We start from the raw sequence: 16,175 nt of genomic DNA on the forward strand, positions 1-16,175 counted from the left end.
GCAGGGCGGCGCATGCGCGTTGTCCCGTCGCCCCGGCTCACACCTCCGTGGGCCGGGCTGCGCGGCGGAGCAGCGGTACAGCCATGGAGGCCGCTGCCCGGTCCCGGCCTCGGCCCGGCGGGGCTGCCGCTTCTCCGCCGCCTCCGCCACCCCCACCGCCCCCGGAACAGGAGCGGAAGCTGGAGCAGGAGAAGCTCTCGGGGGTGGTGAAGAGCGTCCACCGACGGCTACGCAAGAAGTACCGCGAAGGTAACCGCGGGGAGGGGGGCCGCCCCCTCCGCGCCGCCCCGGTCGGGCCGCCCTGTTGAGCTCCGCGGGCGGCGGGAGCGGCGGGGGCCGCGGGACGGCCGGGACGAGGCCGCCGCCGAAGGGGGCGTGACGGGGTGGGGGGGGCGGCTCGGAGCGGCTCCGCGGCAGCTTCCTGCTCCGGCTACGGGAGGCGGGTGGCGGGGGTCCCGAGGGTCGCTCCTCCCGCAGCGCCGTCCTTAGGATGAGCCGGGGGGCGGAGGGAGCCCGCCCGGTTCCAGATGGGCTGCGCCGCCGATGGGCTGCGGGCAGGTGAGCGGCGCCGTTCGGTGCCCGTGGCTCCAGGGAGACGCTTCGCATCGGGGATCCATCTCCGAACTGCGGGGTCTGAGGGAATGAAGAGAGCGGGTCGGGAGTCGGAGAGATGGACGGTGAGCTGGGAAGGCTTTGTGGCTCTGCGCCTTTCCTCAGCCGGGGCACTGAGAGAAAGAGTTGGGACAAGCTTTGTAACGTGGATTGCTTTGTGTTCTTAAAAATCTAGCTGGTCATCAGTATTAATGCCTGTGTGTGAGGTTCTTCTGGGTGGTACTGAAGTGCTTAAAACGGGACAGAAATGGTTTAACGTGAGTGCCAGAGTTGAGGGGTTTTTTTTGTTGTTGTTGTTATCTTTATATTCCCTGCTGGAATATTTGTAGCCTTTTCATAGAATCATCAAATGGCTTAGAAAGGACCTCAAGGATCATCAAGCTCTAACCCCTCAGCCACAGGCAGGGCTGCTCAGGTTGATGGCAAAAAAACCATCCATTCATTCCATTAGTGAGCCCACGGCTCTTCTGTGGCCTGGCAAACAGCTGGTTCTGTGCCTCCAGGAGGACACAAGTAAAACTGAAACTCTTACTGTTCTAGACACAAGTTCTTGCAGCTCCTCCGTGTCTTCCCATGACACATTGGTAAAGAAATGAGGTTGGACTGATTTCCGGCCCTGGAATCCCCACATGAGCAGCTTGTCTGTGGGATCTGGGTGCAGATAACTACCTATGGAGGCACTGATCAAGAGTCATTGTTTGTTTTTGGCCTTACTGTGAGCCAAAACCAAAGGAAGGATCTCCTGCGTTTGCCTGATATTTGGTTGAGGGAACACAGTGTGTTTAAACAGTCAGATCCTGGCAAAGGGGTCTGCCTGTCTGCAGGTCACAGCTCTGTTAGTTTGGAACATATGTAGACTAAAAAAGATGAACATTGGCATTGTTAACTTAAAGAAACTGAGAAATCTCTGTATCAACTGAATTGTTTTAGATGGAAGCCTATACTATATGGAAATATAAAGCCATATACATATATATATATGTATGCTCAAGTAAGTTTGAGCATACTTTTCAGCAGAGGGCAGGTTATTATGCAAAGTTGCTTTATCTTTAGTTCAGTGTCATTGATTAAAAGTAATAGTCTGATTTATTTTGTAGGTCCTGTAAATTGTAAGATACTGAAAACTTTAATTTTCTAGTCACTCTAATTTAGCAGCATTGTGAGTATTTCCATGGACAGGGTGTAGAAAACAGGTAATCAAATCACATCTACACAGCAGGGAAGCATCCATGGATTTTGTACTCATTGTACTCATATACAAGTTGCCTATGATTCGTGGGAGTGCTTCACCCATTAGGTTGTTTCAATTTCATTTGTGGAAGGAAGTTCTGAGTCTTTCTCCTCGCATTTTTCTCTGCTTCTGAAAGCACACTTGAGAATTTCCTTCTGAAATTCCTTCAGTATCATTGTCAAATCACGATACTGTGATGCTCTTGACCTCTGAAGTGCCTTCTCCTCTTTCTTGTATTGTAGTACAGGACTTGGCAAGTACATTACTGTGACAAAATCAAAGCTGCTGGTTTGCTGAAGAAGTAAAACGTGGCTGAATAATCTGTGATCTCTTGGTAAAATTCAAATTCAAAGCAAGTGTGTGAAAAAGCTGAGGTCAAAACCAAAGAAAACCCACCAAAAACAAATGAACAAAACTCATCCTTGGTTATGTACTTACATTTCATTATGCAGGTAAAGCCTCTTGCTTCCACAATGCAGTACATCCAGCTCCATATCGAGCAATAACAGGGCTGTTTGCATTATTCCAGTCCTGTATTGGTTAGTTGTTGTTTTGTTTTAATTAATACTGCTTCTCATGGTTACTGCAGTTCTATGCAGCTAATTTCCATTTCATCTAAGTAAGCAAACAGTATTAGAATTGCTGTTGATTGGACTTTGGTACTTTATCTGTACTAATTTGTTGGAGGGAAAATGAAAGCATGTTCAGTATCTTTCTGAAGGGTATATGATGTTACATAGTGTGAATAGGTCTAGGGGAACACTTAATATTGTAATATGATCATAAGTTACCGTGCTAGAAGTGTTGAAGGAGGTTACATGCGTCTTTGAGAGATAGAGAAGTTTGTTGGTGGATGTGATACGGCCATTTTTTTTGATTTTAATAGCTGATTTCTTTGAGAATTCACTTGCCTTGCTGCTATTAGCAAGGCCTGTGTTGTATTTATCACCTGCCTTGCTTATGGTCGGCACAGTTGCTGGATTTATTTCCCACGGTAGTTCTCTCTTTCTGTTACTGGAAAATGCCAAACTTAGGGCAGTGTGCTTCAAAACGGCAAGCTAATGCTTCTCTAAAGAAGTCACATACTTATCCAAGTGCAAAAGCAGTATTTTTGAACTAGCATTTCATCACAACTCTTTCTCCCCCCCCCACCCCCCCCCCCCCCCCCCCCCCAAAGTCTGAGTAGTCAGTAGAAGAAAGTTCAGTCAGCATCAGGTCATCTCAAGGGCTGGGCAGTCTTTTCATAATGAAAAGCCACAAACTCCTGAAATTAGTTGAAACTGAATCTTACCATGACAATGTAATGTCATGGTCCATGCCAGTGTATTTATGACAGGCATTTACTGTGTTTGAAATGGATCAGCTTGAATTCTTTTCTGTGCTAAGCGAATGTGTCAGCTAAATTAGCTGATCATTAAAAAGTTGTGTCAGACTCCTTTAAGGCAGTGATAGACACAGCCAGAACCTGTCTAGTGGTTCCTAAAAATACAACGTCATTCTTCAGGTGAGCCTGTAAGCATTGTCTGCCTAAAGAAAACATTCTCAAGTGAGAACAAGCACACTGAGGTGGAAAGTGTTCACCGAGGAACCTATCTCATTAGCATGGAGAATGTTTGTCTGGAGTGCTGCTGCTTCTGTTTCCTATCCAAATGGATTAGTGGAGTCTTAATTACTCCACACACCAGAGTGAAATCCAAAAGCTGAGACAACAGCTCTCAGGTGCTTAGCTCTATTTGCTCACAGGGATCTTTGGAGTTCTGGGTACTTGACATAAGCACTTGGAAAGTACAGAAATTAGGGCTTGGGTTGTTTGGTTGTTGTAGTTCTTTTGAAACCCAAATTTGGAAAAATCTGACAGATTGGAGGATTAGAGTTGCTTGTGGTTCTGTCTCCTGGTAGCACAGCTGACCCAAAGTTTGCAAGGCTTTCCAATGCTCACCTTTCTGGTACCTGCATCACCGTGTTGGTTGCAGCCTGGTGATGCCTGTCAGGCCTCACAGACAGGCTCGGTAGAGCAGATTGAGTGGTTTATCAGGAGCCAAGAGTGATCTATTGAGCATGTGCAACGTAATAGTAGCTTGTTTGTTCCCAGTTGCTTATAATAGCCAAGCAGGGTTAAGATTTACAGTGGTATAAAAATCCCTTCTTCATACAGAGACAGCATTTTCTTTCTATTCCTTTTGTAATCACACAGAAATAAACATTTTCTGTTCAGCATTGCCTTCAGTGATGAAGCTACATATATAGTTTGGGGAGATGTGTTGCAGTGGCCTGCTTCTCCCTGGAAACCTACACTTAGTACAAGTGGAAGAATGTTGAGGCATCTGCGAAGGTGTTTTAGGAAGTGTTTTGGGAAGTGTTTTGCTGGTATTGCATTAATACTGTACTTTGTATTTGAATCATAAAGTGATACTGTTTCCTGTTGGAAAACTTAGAAGAACTTTTAGAATCTGACTGTACAACAGCGAAGACCTTGAGTATGTAAGTGATGTTAGAAGCGTTGTTTAGAAGTCACTTGCTTTATGATCTCTTCCTCTCATGTTTTTCATGAAAAAAAAAAGCCTTGAGAAAACTTAAATTCTCCCTCATGTCACTATTTCAAAACGTTTCCTGTTTCACTTTATTCACAGGACAGGAAAGCTGTCACTGAGCTCTATGTGGTATGTTAACAGCTGTTGCTCCGTTTTTGATGAAAACTTAAAGCTGGTTTACTGGAGGAATGTATGTATAGAGAGAGATTTCCATTCATCTTTCCCCACTTGTGTTAATTTTCTGGAAGAAAGAAACATTTGGGGATACTGTTACATTTTCAATCAAGAAACCAAATGCCACTTCATTTGAAATGAAAATTGATGCTATTTTATGATGTAGGTGGGAAAATACAATTGTCTTTACAGCTTGTACGCCACAGTTTGAGTGAAAGCTTTATTGGGAATCTCATAATATTTTACAGGACAATGGGGGCATTTAATAAAATCACGGGTATTGTTTAGCTAGGCTGCAGGTTATGGATGCCCACTAGCTACAGCACAGACTGGAATCCATTGAACAAGCAGCTGTATGTGACCTCTCTCTCAGCTCCTTTTTATCACTTTTGCGGGGAAGACGATGTTCCTGATGCACGTTCAGCATCTGTACCTCTGCCTCAGCTGCTTCAGGCTTTTGTCCCTGTGTTTACACAAATCTAAAATCAGTACCATGTGAATGTGTTTACCTCTTTGGAGATGTTAAATGCTGCATGTAGTTGGTCCTTCAGTGAGGTTTGGGGAAGAGAGAGGGCCAGTCAGCACCTTGGGGCAGTAATTGCTTCAGCCATTGCTAACGGGTTCCTCACATCCGCGTGACAGCCATCAGTCCTTGAAGTGATTTATGGTGGGTTGGAGACACAAATCATTCTTTGGGTTGATAAAAGTTGACCCTAAATAGCAAGTGGAACATATCCTGGAAGTCTGTTTCACGTGAAGATGTGGATATTAGATTCACACTTAGAACTTTTACCACTTGTGATTTTGTACAAGTGACCTTGTCAAGTATCTATATAGATATATCAATATATGTTAATATGTATGTGCATGCAGAAGTGTATATATATATATATATACACATATATATATATGTTTGCAATATTTTTGCATTGTCAAATAGGATTTTCCTGTGAGACATTTCAGGTAAATCTTAAGGAATGTAAACTAAACACAAGTCAGAGAAGACAGAAATATTGGCTTTGTTTGCTTGAACTTTGTCCGAGTTGAAGTTCACACTCTGTATCCAGACGTGTAAAACTGGTCAGCAGCGAAGCAGAAATACCAAGCATCTTTCATGTGCTGTTTCAGTAGGACAGATGTTAGTAGGTTTCTGGTTTGGCTTGTATGCACTGAGAGTTTTAAATAGCAGAGTGTTAGCTAATATTCCTTGTGTAATTAATCACTGCCACAGCATCCAGATATCTATTAGTGCAACTGAATTTCAACTGATGAGTTACTGTTAATAAAGAAATATTATCACGTTAAGGATTTGTAGGAATTTGATTTCAGCTTTAGCCCAGTGCACGACGTAGGGTTTCCTTCCCTGTGTACTGATAGGCATGTTGGAGAAGCATGTTTCCTGTTTCCAGCAAATAAGTGAGAGGCAGTCTTAGGAGGCTAAAAATGAGATGGATTTTTTTCATTCCACAGTGCATTGGCATCAACAACAGCAAAAAGGAAAGCTGGAAGATCTTGCTTGCTAGGAAGAGCCCTGGCTAGCAGCCTGTCAGCTGAAGTTAGCCAGCATTGTCATTGGTGCTTGTAAATGTGGGCATAGGTTCCTTTTCAACAGTGAGCAATTCACAGAGCTTTATTAACACAGTTGGACAAATATGAGCATGTCACTTGTTCCTTTCGGTGTTAGTCAGTGTGTTAAGCTTTTCTTTTTTCTGTTCCATAGAAGCCAATGGTGTGCTCCAGGAAGGCTTTGAGCCATCAAATAGATCCTGTCCCCACCCCCTTTTCATCTTTTGCCATTACCAATTTATATTATCATGTAGGTAGCCAGGAGTTCAAACCCTTATTTTTTATTTTTTTTCTTCATTACAGCTAATTCTAAATTCAGAAATGTGTAACTTACCAAAAGAACACAATAGCTGTGTAATTGCAGACTTCCTCAAGTCCTAACAAAGTATTTCTTCTGGAGAATCTAATACCACATTGCATCTACCTCAATCTTAAGGGTATAGTTCCAGATACATTTAGGGATATTAGATCTAGTTTGGTGACAGGCAAAGTATAAAAGATAGCATTGGTTTTGAGACAGTGCAGTCATCTCTTTTTGGCAGCAAGGGAATTAAGGGAAAGCATCATTATCAGAGTTGTCTCCTGGGTGCGGATAGTGCACCTAACTCCACATGACTCTGCTGTTTTGTGACTTGTTGAAGGAAAATGAATCAGATCAGTTGTTTTGAGTTTTTATCCCGGGCTTAAATGAAAAGTGCTGTTTTTAGCAAAGCTGACCTCTGTTTTGCTACATGAAAACAGTATTTAAAATACATTTGATTTGAAATGTTCTGTCAGAAGTCTTAGTTGAAGAACAACAACTTATTAATTTTCCTATTCATTTAATGTACCCCAAGTAGCAATTGTATTTAACATTCTGTGAAGAATAATCTTTTAAAGTTTAACAAAGCCAAGCAGTGAATCTAGGATGGAAGAAAGCAGGATTTTATTTTAACAAGCAGACCATTGGGAGAGAGGAGTTAGTGTGAGATTGGCCCATCAAGAACGGCAGACTTGGTCTTCCCCCACTGTACTGTGGAGACCTTTAGTTCTTATAATTCAGTGTAGAATGAGGGGTGTTCTGAGTTTGTGTAATTTTTCAGTACTAAAAATGTCCTTAGAATTGCAGCTAACATTACCTGTTTATTGCTGTTCCCCAAAATTAAAACCGTCTTGTAATTAGGGTCATTTAAAAATAACGTCTACGTGACTAACTTGTTCTTTGAGACAGGTTTCAGTGGCAGGTGATTGCTCTGTGGTTGAGTTTGGTGGTGTGATTGATTATTCTATGCACACTATTAATGTTAGTGGAAGTTATTTTGAGGATTTCACACATTCGAAGTAAATATTACTGGATTTTTGGTTTTGTTTTAGAAAACGATGTGCTTTGGAGAACTTACGAGTTGGTCAGTTATTTCTTCACTGACTGGCAGACATGCTAGAAAGAGGTGGGCTTTGGTTTTTTGGTAGTTAGCCTTCAAGTTGAGGAGCATTATCTAGGCAATTTCGGATAGAGAGGTTAGCAGGCTTTTAAATAAGTTTAAAATGATGTGACTGTAATGACTTGATATGTGTGTGAAACTCCTGTGCTATGCCAGTTTTATATATAAGACGTTTTTCAAGCTGGATTTCAGTGTCACGGGTTCCTCTGTGGAGTTCTGAGCCTCTGAAGAGTCAATACCCAGTACAGGTTTAAAGTTGCATAACAAATAATCAAGTAATGTAGCCATAGTAAGTAAGTCATAGTAAGGCTGTCAGGGAGCCTTAAACTTTGTGACTGTATGGTTATGGGAATTTGACATGAAAAGTTGAATGCACGAAACCAAATATTAACTTGAAGATGTGATCAAAGATGTGATTTTTTTTTTTTTTTAAATCCTTTAGATTAGCTACCAGAGATTTAATTTAATTTCCAGCCTTAGTGGTGGCCTAACAGGAGATGTTATTGTTTTAGTAAGCATTGACTTTGCTGTGGAAACTTTCTGCAGGCTTTTTACTGTCTTTTTGGTTACACCAATAAATATTTAGTGCCGTTAAATCCAATATTTGTACATGGATTGTAACATATTCTTTGTGAAATTGAATACACAGCTCTGCTGCTTTCTGGGTACCGGTTGAAGTTGCAAGACCTGTTGTAGTCACTCCCAGAGAGTCTGTCAACAGATAGGAGTCATTATGAGCATTTTTGGTGTGGACGGTACTGGAGCATGATTCTGCAGTTTATGCTCCTGTACATTTGTCTAATGCCCTTCTCTGTGTTTTCTTTTTACTCACATTGGAAAGGTATGTGGAAAACATGCTAAAATAACTTGCTGCCATGGTTCTTGCTTAAGGGAAACTGGACCTCAAATGCTTCATTGAAACTTGCTGCGCAATTATGTCAGTCCCTTAAGAAAACCTTTTGTCTGCAGTTGTTTGAAAAAAGGGCGGACAAGTGGTCCTTGCATCACACCCAGCACTGACAGAGGGTCAGCAGCAGGTTCTTGTGTGAGAAGTGCTGCACAGGTATTACCATACACTTGCTTACTGTTCCATCTTTCAGTGAGTTTCATGGTGTAGGAACTTCAGAATTAGAAGTGCCATCTTTGGAGCTTTTCATGAATTTTCTTCCCTTAGTTTTCCAAGTTATGTGAACTTTAATTATGCATTTTGAGCATATTTTTTTTTCTTTGAAGTTGCCCTTTCATGCTTTTTCTGAACGCCTTAGAACAAGAAAGCATTGTTTTATATTTAACTTGCCCACGTCATTCATGCACGTGTGGGAATCTGTCCTCTTGTGCTTTCATCTACCTTTTTCCTGTGTGTTGAGGTGTTCCTCAAACAGAAACTGGGCTATGTCTGTCCTATGTTGCTGTTTTCTGTACTTCTAGATCTGTTTGGGTAGAAGACCAACCAGAAGTGCATGTGGAGTTGGCTTTATGTAGGATGTGTGATGGAATTACTTCATGGCTTTTAAAGTTTTGCTCTGTGCGTCTCTTCTAATGGTGTGCATCGTTCCTTTTCTCCTTTCAGCTCAGTGCCAAAAAGCTGTTACTGCCACAGGCAATTTTGTTGTAACTCAGTATTCCTATCCTGGGGTGCAAATAGCTCCAGATCTGCTGCTCTGTATCTGCATTTCACATTCTGCATCTGTGGTCTAGTTTGCCCTTCATTCAGCCCTTGGAAAGGTGAACATCCTCAACTTTGCTCAGAAGAAGATAAAAGGAGTTGGTGTCAGGAGGCAGAAGAACTATGAAACTATATCTAAATCGCATCACAGTTGAATAGCTATTGAGGATACACTTTAAGCTTAGCTAGTGCTTTCTGTCTTGATGCTGTCTGCATAGGTTCAGCACTTCTGTTATGAGAAATGGAAGCAAAGATTGTGCTTGTTGCTACCTTTGCTGGTAGAACACTGTCTATACCGTTTCTTGCTCTCTTTCATCAATGGGATTTGATGTATCCTGTGCGATCACTTCCACATAAGGCTTTCAGAGCAGCTCTGGCAAAGCGAGCCCTAAGTTCCATCAGGAACCCTGACAGGGCTGTGGCTCCAGTGTGCACTGCTCAGATGTGCCCTGTGCTGGTGGGCAGCTGGGGACCATGCTGATGCCTTCTGATGTAAAGTGTGTCTCCCTGAACTTGGATCACTTGGGAAGTACTGATGGATACTGCTCAAATATGATACTGCACTTATTTGTCCAGTTTAACAGCTTTCTCATGTGTTTGTCTCACAGCAAGCAGAATACGTGATTTCTTGCTCAGCTTCTCTGTTGTGTTAAAACTAAAATAGTATCACGTCCACTCCCTGGCCTTCCATCCTGATTGCTGTCTCATGCAAGGCAGTGTAAACACCTCATTGAAACATGACTCATTTTGATGATTGCAGATGATTATTTTTGGAGAGCAAATAGTTGTGACATCCCTATACCAAACTTACAGAGGCAGTAACTGAGATCGCTGGTTAAAGCCTTCTCAGTCTTCTGCCTCTTGTACCCAGTCTTGCTGTAATTGGAGGACAGATGGGGTAAGCAGCCATTATTACTGTTTTGCATGCGTGCAAAAAGAAAAAGTTGCCGTGGAAAGAAATCTGTTACTGCTAATTAAAATGAAGCACATCAAAGGGATTCTCATTCATGAGTTAGAAATACCTTACTGATATGAGGAGGACAAGTTATACCATAAGCTACTTTCAGGCTTTAGCAGATGTTATAGTCAGCTATGATTGATGCACTTTGTAAGTATTTCTTTGTCGTATCAAGGGGTCACAAGACTGGTTCTGAAAGCATGCTGTTAAATATTTGTTCTCAGAGTCAAAACTCAGAGCGTAGCTTTACTAACTTGCTGTTAGCTGTATCAATGTGAGCATGCAAAATCAATGCATAATTTTTATTCTGAAGTTATGTATAAATCTATACTAGATGTGTGTGTGCGTTTGTGATTAAGAAACATAATAGGAATTAGTGAAGATCATGCCAGTGAGCATGTATCTTTCTTTCTTATGGCAGAGGAGTATTTTAGTAAAGTGTACCAAAGCTTTTCATGCAGTAGAAATCATAATAGGAGTTATAGCTTGCGCCTCAAGTGTTCACCTTGTTTTTGTTTGGCAGTACATTATGTAAAGCAAACTAGAAGAAGTGGATACATCCCTGCAGAAGTGGGAAAATCATCATGTTTAATTACTTAAAAGTGTTAAAATTTAACCTGCAAGACTTTCTTAGCAAGATGAGGAACATGAAGATAAAGCTGTTAGTGGAAAATGGCAGACAAATTTGTCTGTTTGTTTGTTTTTCCCTCACTGCAATTGGTTTGATTCTTCAGTACTGTTGCTTAGAAGTTAATTTATTGAGTTCGTGGGCAGATACCAGTGAACGCTTGAATTCCTTTTCCAGTGTATCCAAAGAAATCTACAGTCTTGATTAAACTTTCATTTGAGCATTTTTTTCATCACCCAGAGTACTTGCTGCAAACATGAATGCAACTAAGAGACCTTTCAGTCTTTCATTTCTATAAGTGTTTGTCATGTTTAATACCCGTCCACAGAAACCTAAAAGCAGAACTTCCCAGTAACTTTAATTTCACGGAACAAGTTGAACAAAGTCAGCGTACTGAGAATATTGCTAGCTTCTCAAGTACAGGATATTCCCTTCTCCAGAGCCCTGATGAAGTTTTGTGTTTGACTAGAGAAAGGGGACCTCACTTTGTTTGTTAAATGCAGGTAATCTCTTACAGCATTATGTAACTTCTTTAATTGGAAGATGGGGACTTTGCCATGAAGATAATGAGACACGTTGTATCTAATGTGCAGTGTTTTTTTTATTGTTGTTTTGCTCAGTGGGAGACTTTGATAAAATCTGGCGTGAACACTGTGAGGATGAGGAAACTCTCTGTGAATATGCTGTGGCAATGAAAAACCTCGCAGATAATCACTGGGCAAAAACTTGTGAAGGGGAAGGCCGAATTGAATGGTGTTGCAGGTAAGTCCTAACGTCTTTGAAAGATGTGATTGCACATTTCTATTTGTAATTCTTTATAATACCATTCGGTTTTATTTATTTGCTAATTTTTAACATTTCTTCTGTAAGATGTTAATGATGTATTGGTTCCTAAAGCAAATACCTTCTTACCATTCCAATTTATAAGCTATAAATCTGTAATGAAATAGTTTCTTCCAGAATTAGATTTATATATTTTTTAAAGCAGCTTCAGCAAACAACTTCCTTTTCTTCATGTGCTGAAGCTGTAAGTAATTTTAAGAAGTAATATTATGCATTAATCTGAATCCAAACTGAACTAATGCAACGAGCATATCTGAATGAGGTGTGGGTTTGACTTGAGCATGTAAGTACGTGGATTTTAAACTTCTTGCATGCCGTAATAGTAAAATCCTGATTTGAGTTCAGATGAGCTATTTCTATCCTGGAGAAAACTGAGGTTTAAAGTAGGATAAGTGTTAGTCACTCAGGATCCCTACACACGGTTGGCATCTGAGGCGTACTGTGAAACCTGTACAGCAGAATAAAACAAAAGCCTGTTGAAATCTTATCTGAAAAAGAATTTATGCACTAGTCCTGCCTTTAGGAATGTCTTCAGACAGAGGAAGATGATGATGTAAGTCTAATAGTAAGGTCTCTGCATATCTAGATGTATAGAAAAAACTTCACATTTCCCATCATGATACGAAAGTTCTTTTAATCAATCCAACGTTGAGGAAATATGTCAATTACATGTGATAAAGTCTTTGTTGGTATCTGTTAGTCTGTTTTTAAAATGCTGCAGCAGTGGAGGTTTCCAGCTTCCCTAGAATCTTTGAAAGTCACTGTAGATTAAAACTGAATAGATTAAATATTAACAGATTACAACTCTCCTGTAGTCCTGGAATAGTCATTCTACACGTGACTGATACAAAGTAATGAGCAAAAGAAAGAAGAAAAGCAAGGATGACATCACTTCATTTGATTTTATTGCAGAGATGTTTGGATCTTGTAAAACAAGCAATCGGGGGGGAGGTGAAAGGGGTTGAAGGGGCATGGGCTGTGAAACAGTCAATATCGAATACATCAACGTGGTGTTTAGTTGAGGTGTTCTGTGCTTGCTGGAAGTTGAGCAACTCAATAACTTTTTTTCTTTCTCTCTACAGCAGGCTTTTATTTAATATTTGGAAACCATTCCTTTTGTATCAGTAGTTCATAGAACGATAGAACAATTAAAATTGGAGAAGACTCCCAGGATCATCTAGTCCAAATGTCCACCTACCGCTGCTATTGCCCACTAAAACATGTCCCTGAGTACTACATCTGCCCTTTCCTTAACCACCTCTGGGGATGGTGACTCCACTGCTTCCCTGGGCAACCTGTTTCAGTGCTTACCCGCCCTTTCTGAGAAGAAAGTCTTCTCACTATTCAGCCTGAACCTCACCTAGTGCAACCTGAGGCCATTCCCTCTAATCCTATTGCTCATTATGAGAGAGAAGAGGTTGACCCCAACCTTACCACAACCTTCTTTCAGGCAGCTGTAGAGAGCAATAAGGTCTCCCCTGAGTCTCCTTTTCTTCAAACTAAACAGTCCCGGTTCCCTCAGCTACTCCCTGTAAGACTTGTGCTCCAGACCTTTCACAAGCCTTATTGTGTTTCTCTGGACATGCTATAAAGCCTTGATGTCTTTCTTGTAGTGGAGGGCCCAAAACTGAGCACAGCATTCAAGGTGTGGCCTTACCAGAGCTGAGTACAAGAGGATGATCACCTCTCTGCTCCTGCTGGCCACACTATTTCTGATACAGTTGGCCTTCGGAACTGACTCCTAAGAGACCCCCTACCAGTGTCCTGAGCAGCTCAAAGTCTGCCCTGCAGAAGTCCACGGTAGCAGTTTTGCTGACCCTTTTCCTGACTTCATCAGGGATTGAGAACTCTTAACTTTTTTTTTTTGTGGTTGCTCTGTCCAAGACGGCTCCCAGTTGATTCTTTAACTGAAGTAAACATAATTGTTTCTTACGAGCCCTTTCTTGGGCATGTTTTGTGTAACCTTGTTCCAGTTGCAGAAGAGGTGAATCGGTTTGAACAAACTGCATTCAAAACTGGATGAAGTGTTACACAGGCCTTGTCAGAGATGAATAAATTGAAGAAATAGTTATTGAGATTGTAATAAACTCTTGTTATGCAGCTGATCTTTTTGGGTGGGTTTTCTGTTTATTGTTTTCGTTTCTTTGTGTTGTACTGATGTGCCTTTGATTTATGGTCGCTCATGGTCCGCAACTGCCAATCTTTTTTTACAGGTTTTCTCAGTTGCTCTGTGTTTGTGCTATTCATTACTTCTGTGGAAACTTTGACCTTTGTACTTCTCTTTTACTAAGCTGTATTCCCTTAAATTATACTGAATTCTAATTCTGGGTTTTCTTACATCTTCTTTCTCTGTCCAACTTGGCATCATTTGCAGAGCAGTTTAGAGAAGTAGTGACTATTCTCGTGTTCTGGTTATCTGTGCAAATACTAATTGTACTGGACCCAGGACTGATTCCCAGACATCTTATGGTGTTAGAACTTAATTGACATGAGAGGGAGGAGTAAAATAATTGGGAAAAATACTGAATTGCAGCAATACCAACAGTGAGGAACACTACTTTATATTTTTTTATAACTTGTTAATTGATATGTGGAACTTTGGGGAAAAAAAAAGAATAGCTAACTAGCATTCCCTTAGTTTGTGGTAAGCTGGTTTTGTTCCCTGCAGGACAGGATAATGTTCCATGTTGACAACAGAGGAGCAATTGAAGCATACTGAGGTTTATTGGCTGTCTCGTTTGTTTGCTGGGTGTTGTGTATTTTTGTTTGATTTTGGGGTTTTTTTTGGTGGGATGGTGGTTTTATGGTAGTTCTTATGGTGGTTTTATGGTAGTTCTTATAAGATTTACAGAGTAAACAAATAAATATCCAGTTTGGGCCTGCGAGCGTGACCTCATGCTAAGAATAGACTCCACCAATAGGAAACACTGAAATGTACTCAGTGTAAAGCTCCAATTCAAGCCGGGATCTTTTCTGCATGCAACATTCAGGGGCCAGGAGATTCACATCAATAATAATAATAATAATAATAAAAGGTTACTTCTTCCTTTTGTGGAAACTGGGGCCTGAACGGCTAAATACTAGAACACAGCAGATCAACTTTGTCTCGTGCATTTTTTTGTTCCTTGACAACAGCCAGGAGGTGTGCCACACAGATGGCAGGCCCCATTGTCCTTACTCCTCCTTGTGTCTAGTTGTTTAATTGCATGCAAGAGAACTTCACTTGCATGAAACTTCATTGAAAGCTTTTGTTGAGTGCTTTAACTGAGTGTCACCATGGCAGCAGGAAGGTAGCTGATGTGTTAAATGAAGTTTCATTTGAGAGCGGAATGCTGAAAATACTTGGGAACCACTTGTGTATCTGTGTTGATGAAAGGATAGCTCAGGCTTTTGTTTTCCTTTTAAGGAAGGTCTTTTAAGACGTGATACTAGCTAGGAAAAAAAATATATATATATATATCTTTCATTATTTTTTTCTTGTATAACCAAACATCCAGAAAAATGAATCAGAGAATATAGAATGTGTACTTATTTTCAGGGTCAAGATTAAGTTTCTTGCAGGGTAATCCTTGTCAAAAGGTATATCTTGAACATACTGGGCAAACACATCTTGTGACGTTGGTTCTTAAAGCAGATGAAAAAAACCTTCTCTTTTACTTAATTAATTTTTTATTGAATAACACACGTGCAGATTTTAGAAAACATGAAAGCTAAGGCTCTAAGTGGCAGACTGTGCTGTTGACCATATGCTGCACTGTACAGGAGTGGTTTGATTTTTGTTTGAGGGCAAGGGAAACAATTTTTAGCATGGGAAGAGAGGACTCAAAGCCTTGTCCCCTTCCAGATGCAGTTAAATTAAGCCTCAGGTGATGTTGTAGAAAGCCTGGACCATGCTCAGCTGTTTTTGTCTTTCTTTTGTTTATATTTTCAGAAAATTGAATGCAGAGTAGCAAGTGATGTTTAGAAATGTACACCTGTTTCATGTAATTTCTACTTCAACACAGAGCTTAAACCAAAGTAGGATGAGTAAGATTGTTTACTCTAGTTGTCCTAACTTCTAATTTTTGCTGGCATAGGTAGCCTGGTGAACCTTTGTATGGACAATGAATACCAGCCTGTTCTGGTTCTAGTTAGGACAAAATAAGCTAGACCAGCTGATTTGCTTCTTTCTGTTGCTTTTACATCAGTGTTACAACTTGTGTTGACTTGGCGATTCTTTTTCTTTTAATAATGAAACAACCAGAATCTGCAGTTCTAACCAGCTTGGAATAGCAGTTGTGACACAACATCATCTAAATTTGCAGTGTTTTTTTAAAAGTCTTTTGAGAGTTTTCAGCGCACTGAAGAAATACAATCTTAGTCAGTTTGCTGTTAAGGGAATGTACAACTGTTTGGAAAAAAAAATGTGGAGAGTGGATGTTAAAAGCTTACGTTGTATATTTGTTTTACTGAGAAGGGCTCTGTGATTCTATCCCTGAATCTGTTACTAATCAGTGTTTTCATTAGCAAGCGACTAGAATGCAGTCTGCTCATTAAATTTGCAAA

At 40.8% G+C, this 16,175-nt stretch overlaps 1 protein-coding gene across 3 annotated transcripts in view; it reads left to right on the top strand.

The window, feature by feature from the left end:
* The first annotated feature begins 6 nt into the window (after positions 1-6).
* Positions 7-16,175, top strand: part of BMT2 (base methyltransferase of 25S rRNA 2 homolog) — a 33,764-nt gene continuing 17,595 nt past the window's right edge. Inside the window, exons 1-2 of one of the 3 annotated variants that reach the window (XM_015853961.2) lie at positions 7-249; positions 11,408-11,549. In XM_015853961.2, coding sequence (XP_015709447.1) covers positions 84-249; positions 11,408-11,549 — 308 coding nt within the window. In that variant the 5' untranslated portion in view covers positions 7-83. Of the gene's footprint in view, positions 250-466; positions 678-10,078; positions 10,100-11,407; positions 11,550-16,175 lie in introns of those variants that run through there. The other 2 variants (XM_015853970.2, XM_032442994.1) reach the window with 2 other exon arrangements.

This window comes from Coturnix japonica, chromosome 1 (genome assembly GCF_001577835.2).
Source record: "Coturnix japonica isolate 7356 chromosome 1, Coturnix japonica 2.1, whole genome shotgun sequence".
NCBI classification, from domain to species: Eukaryota; Metazoa; Chordata; class Aves; order Galliformes; family Phasianidae; genus Coturnix; species Coturnix japonica.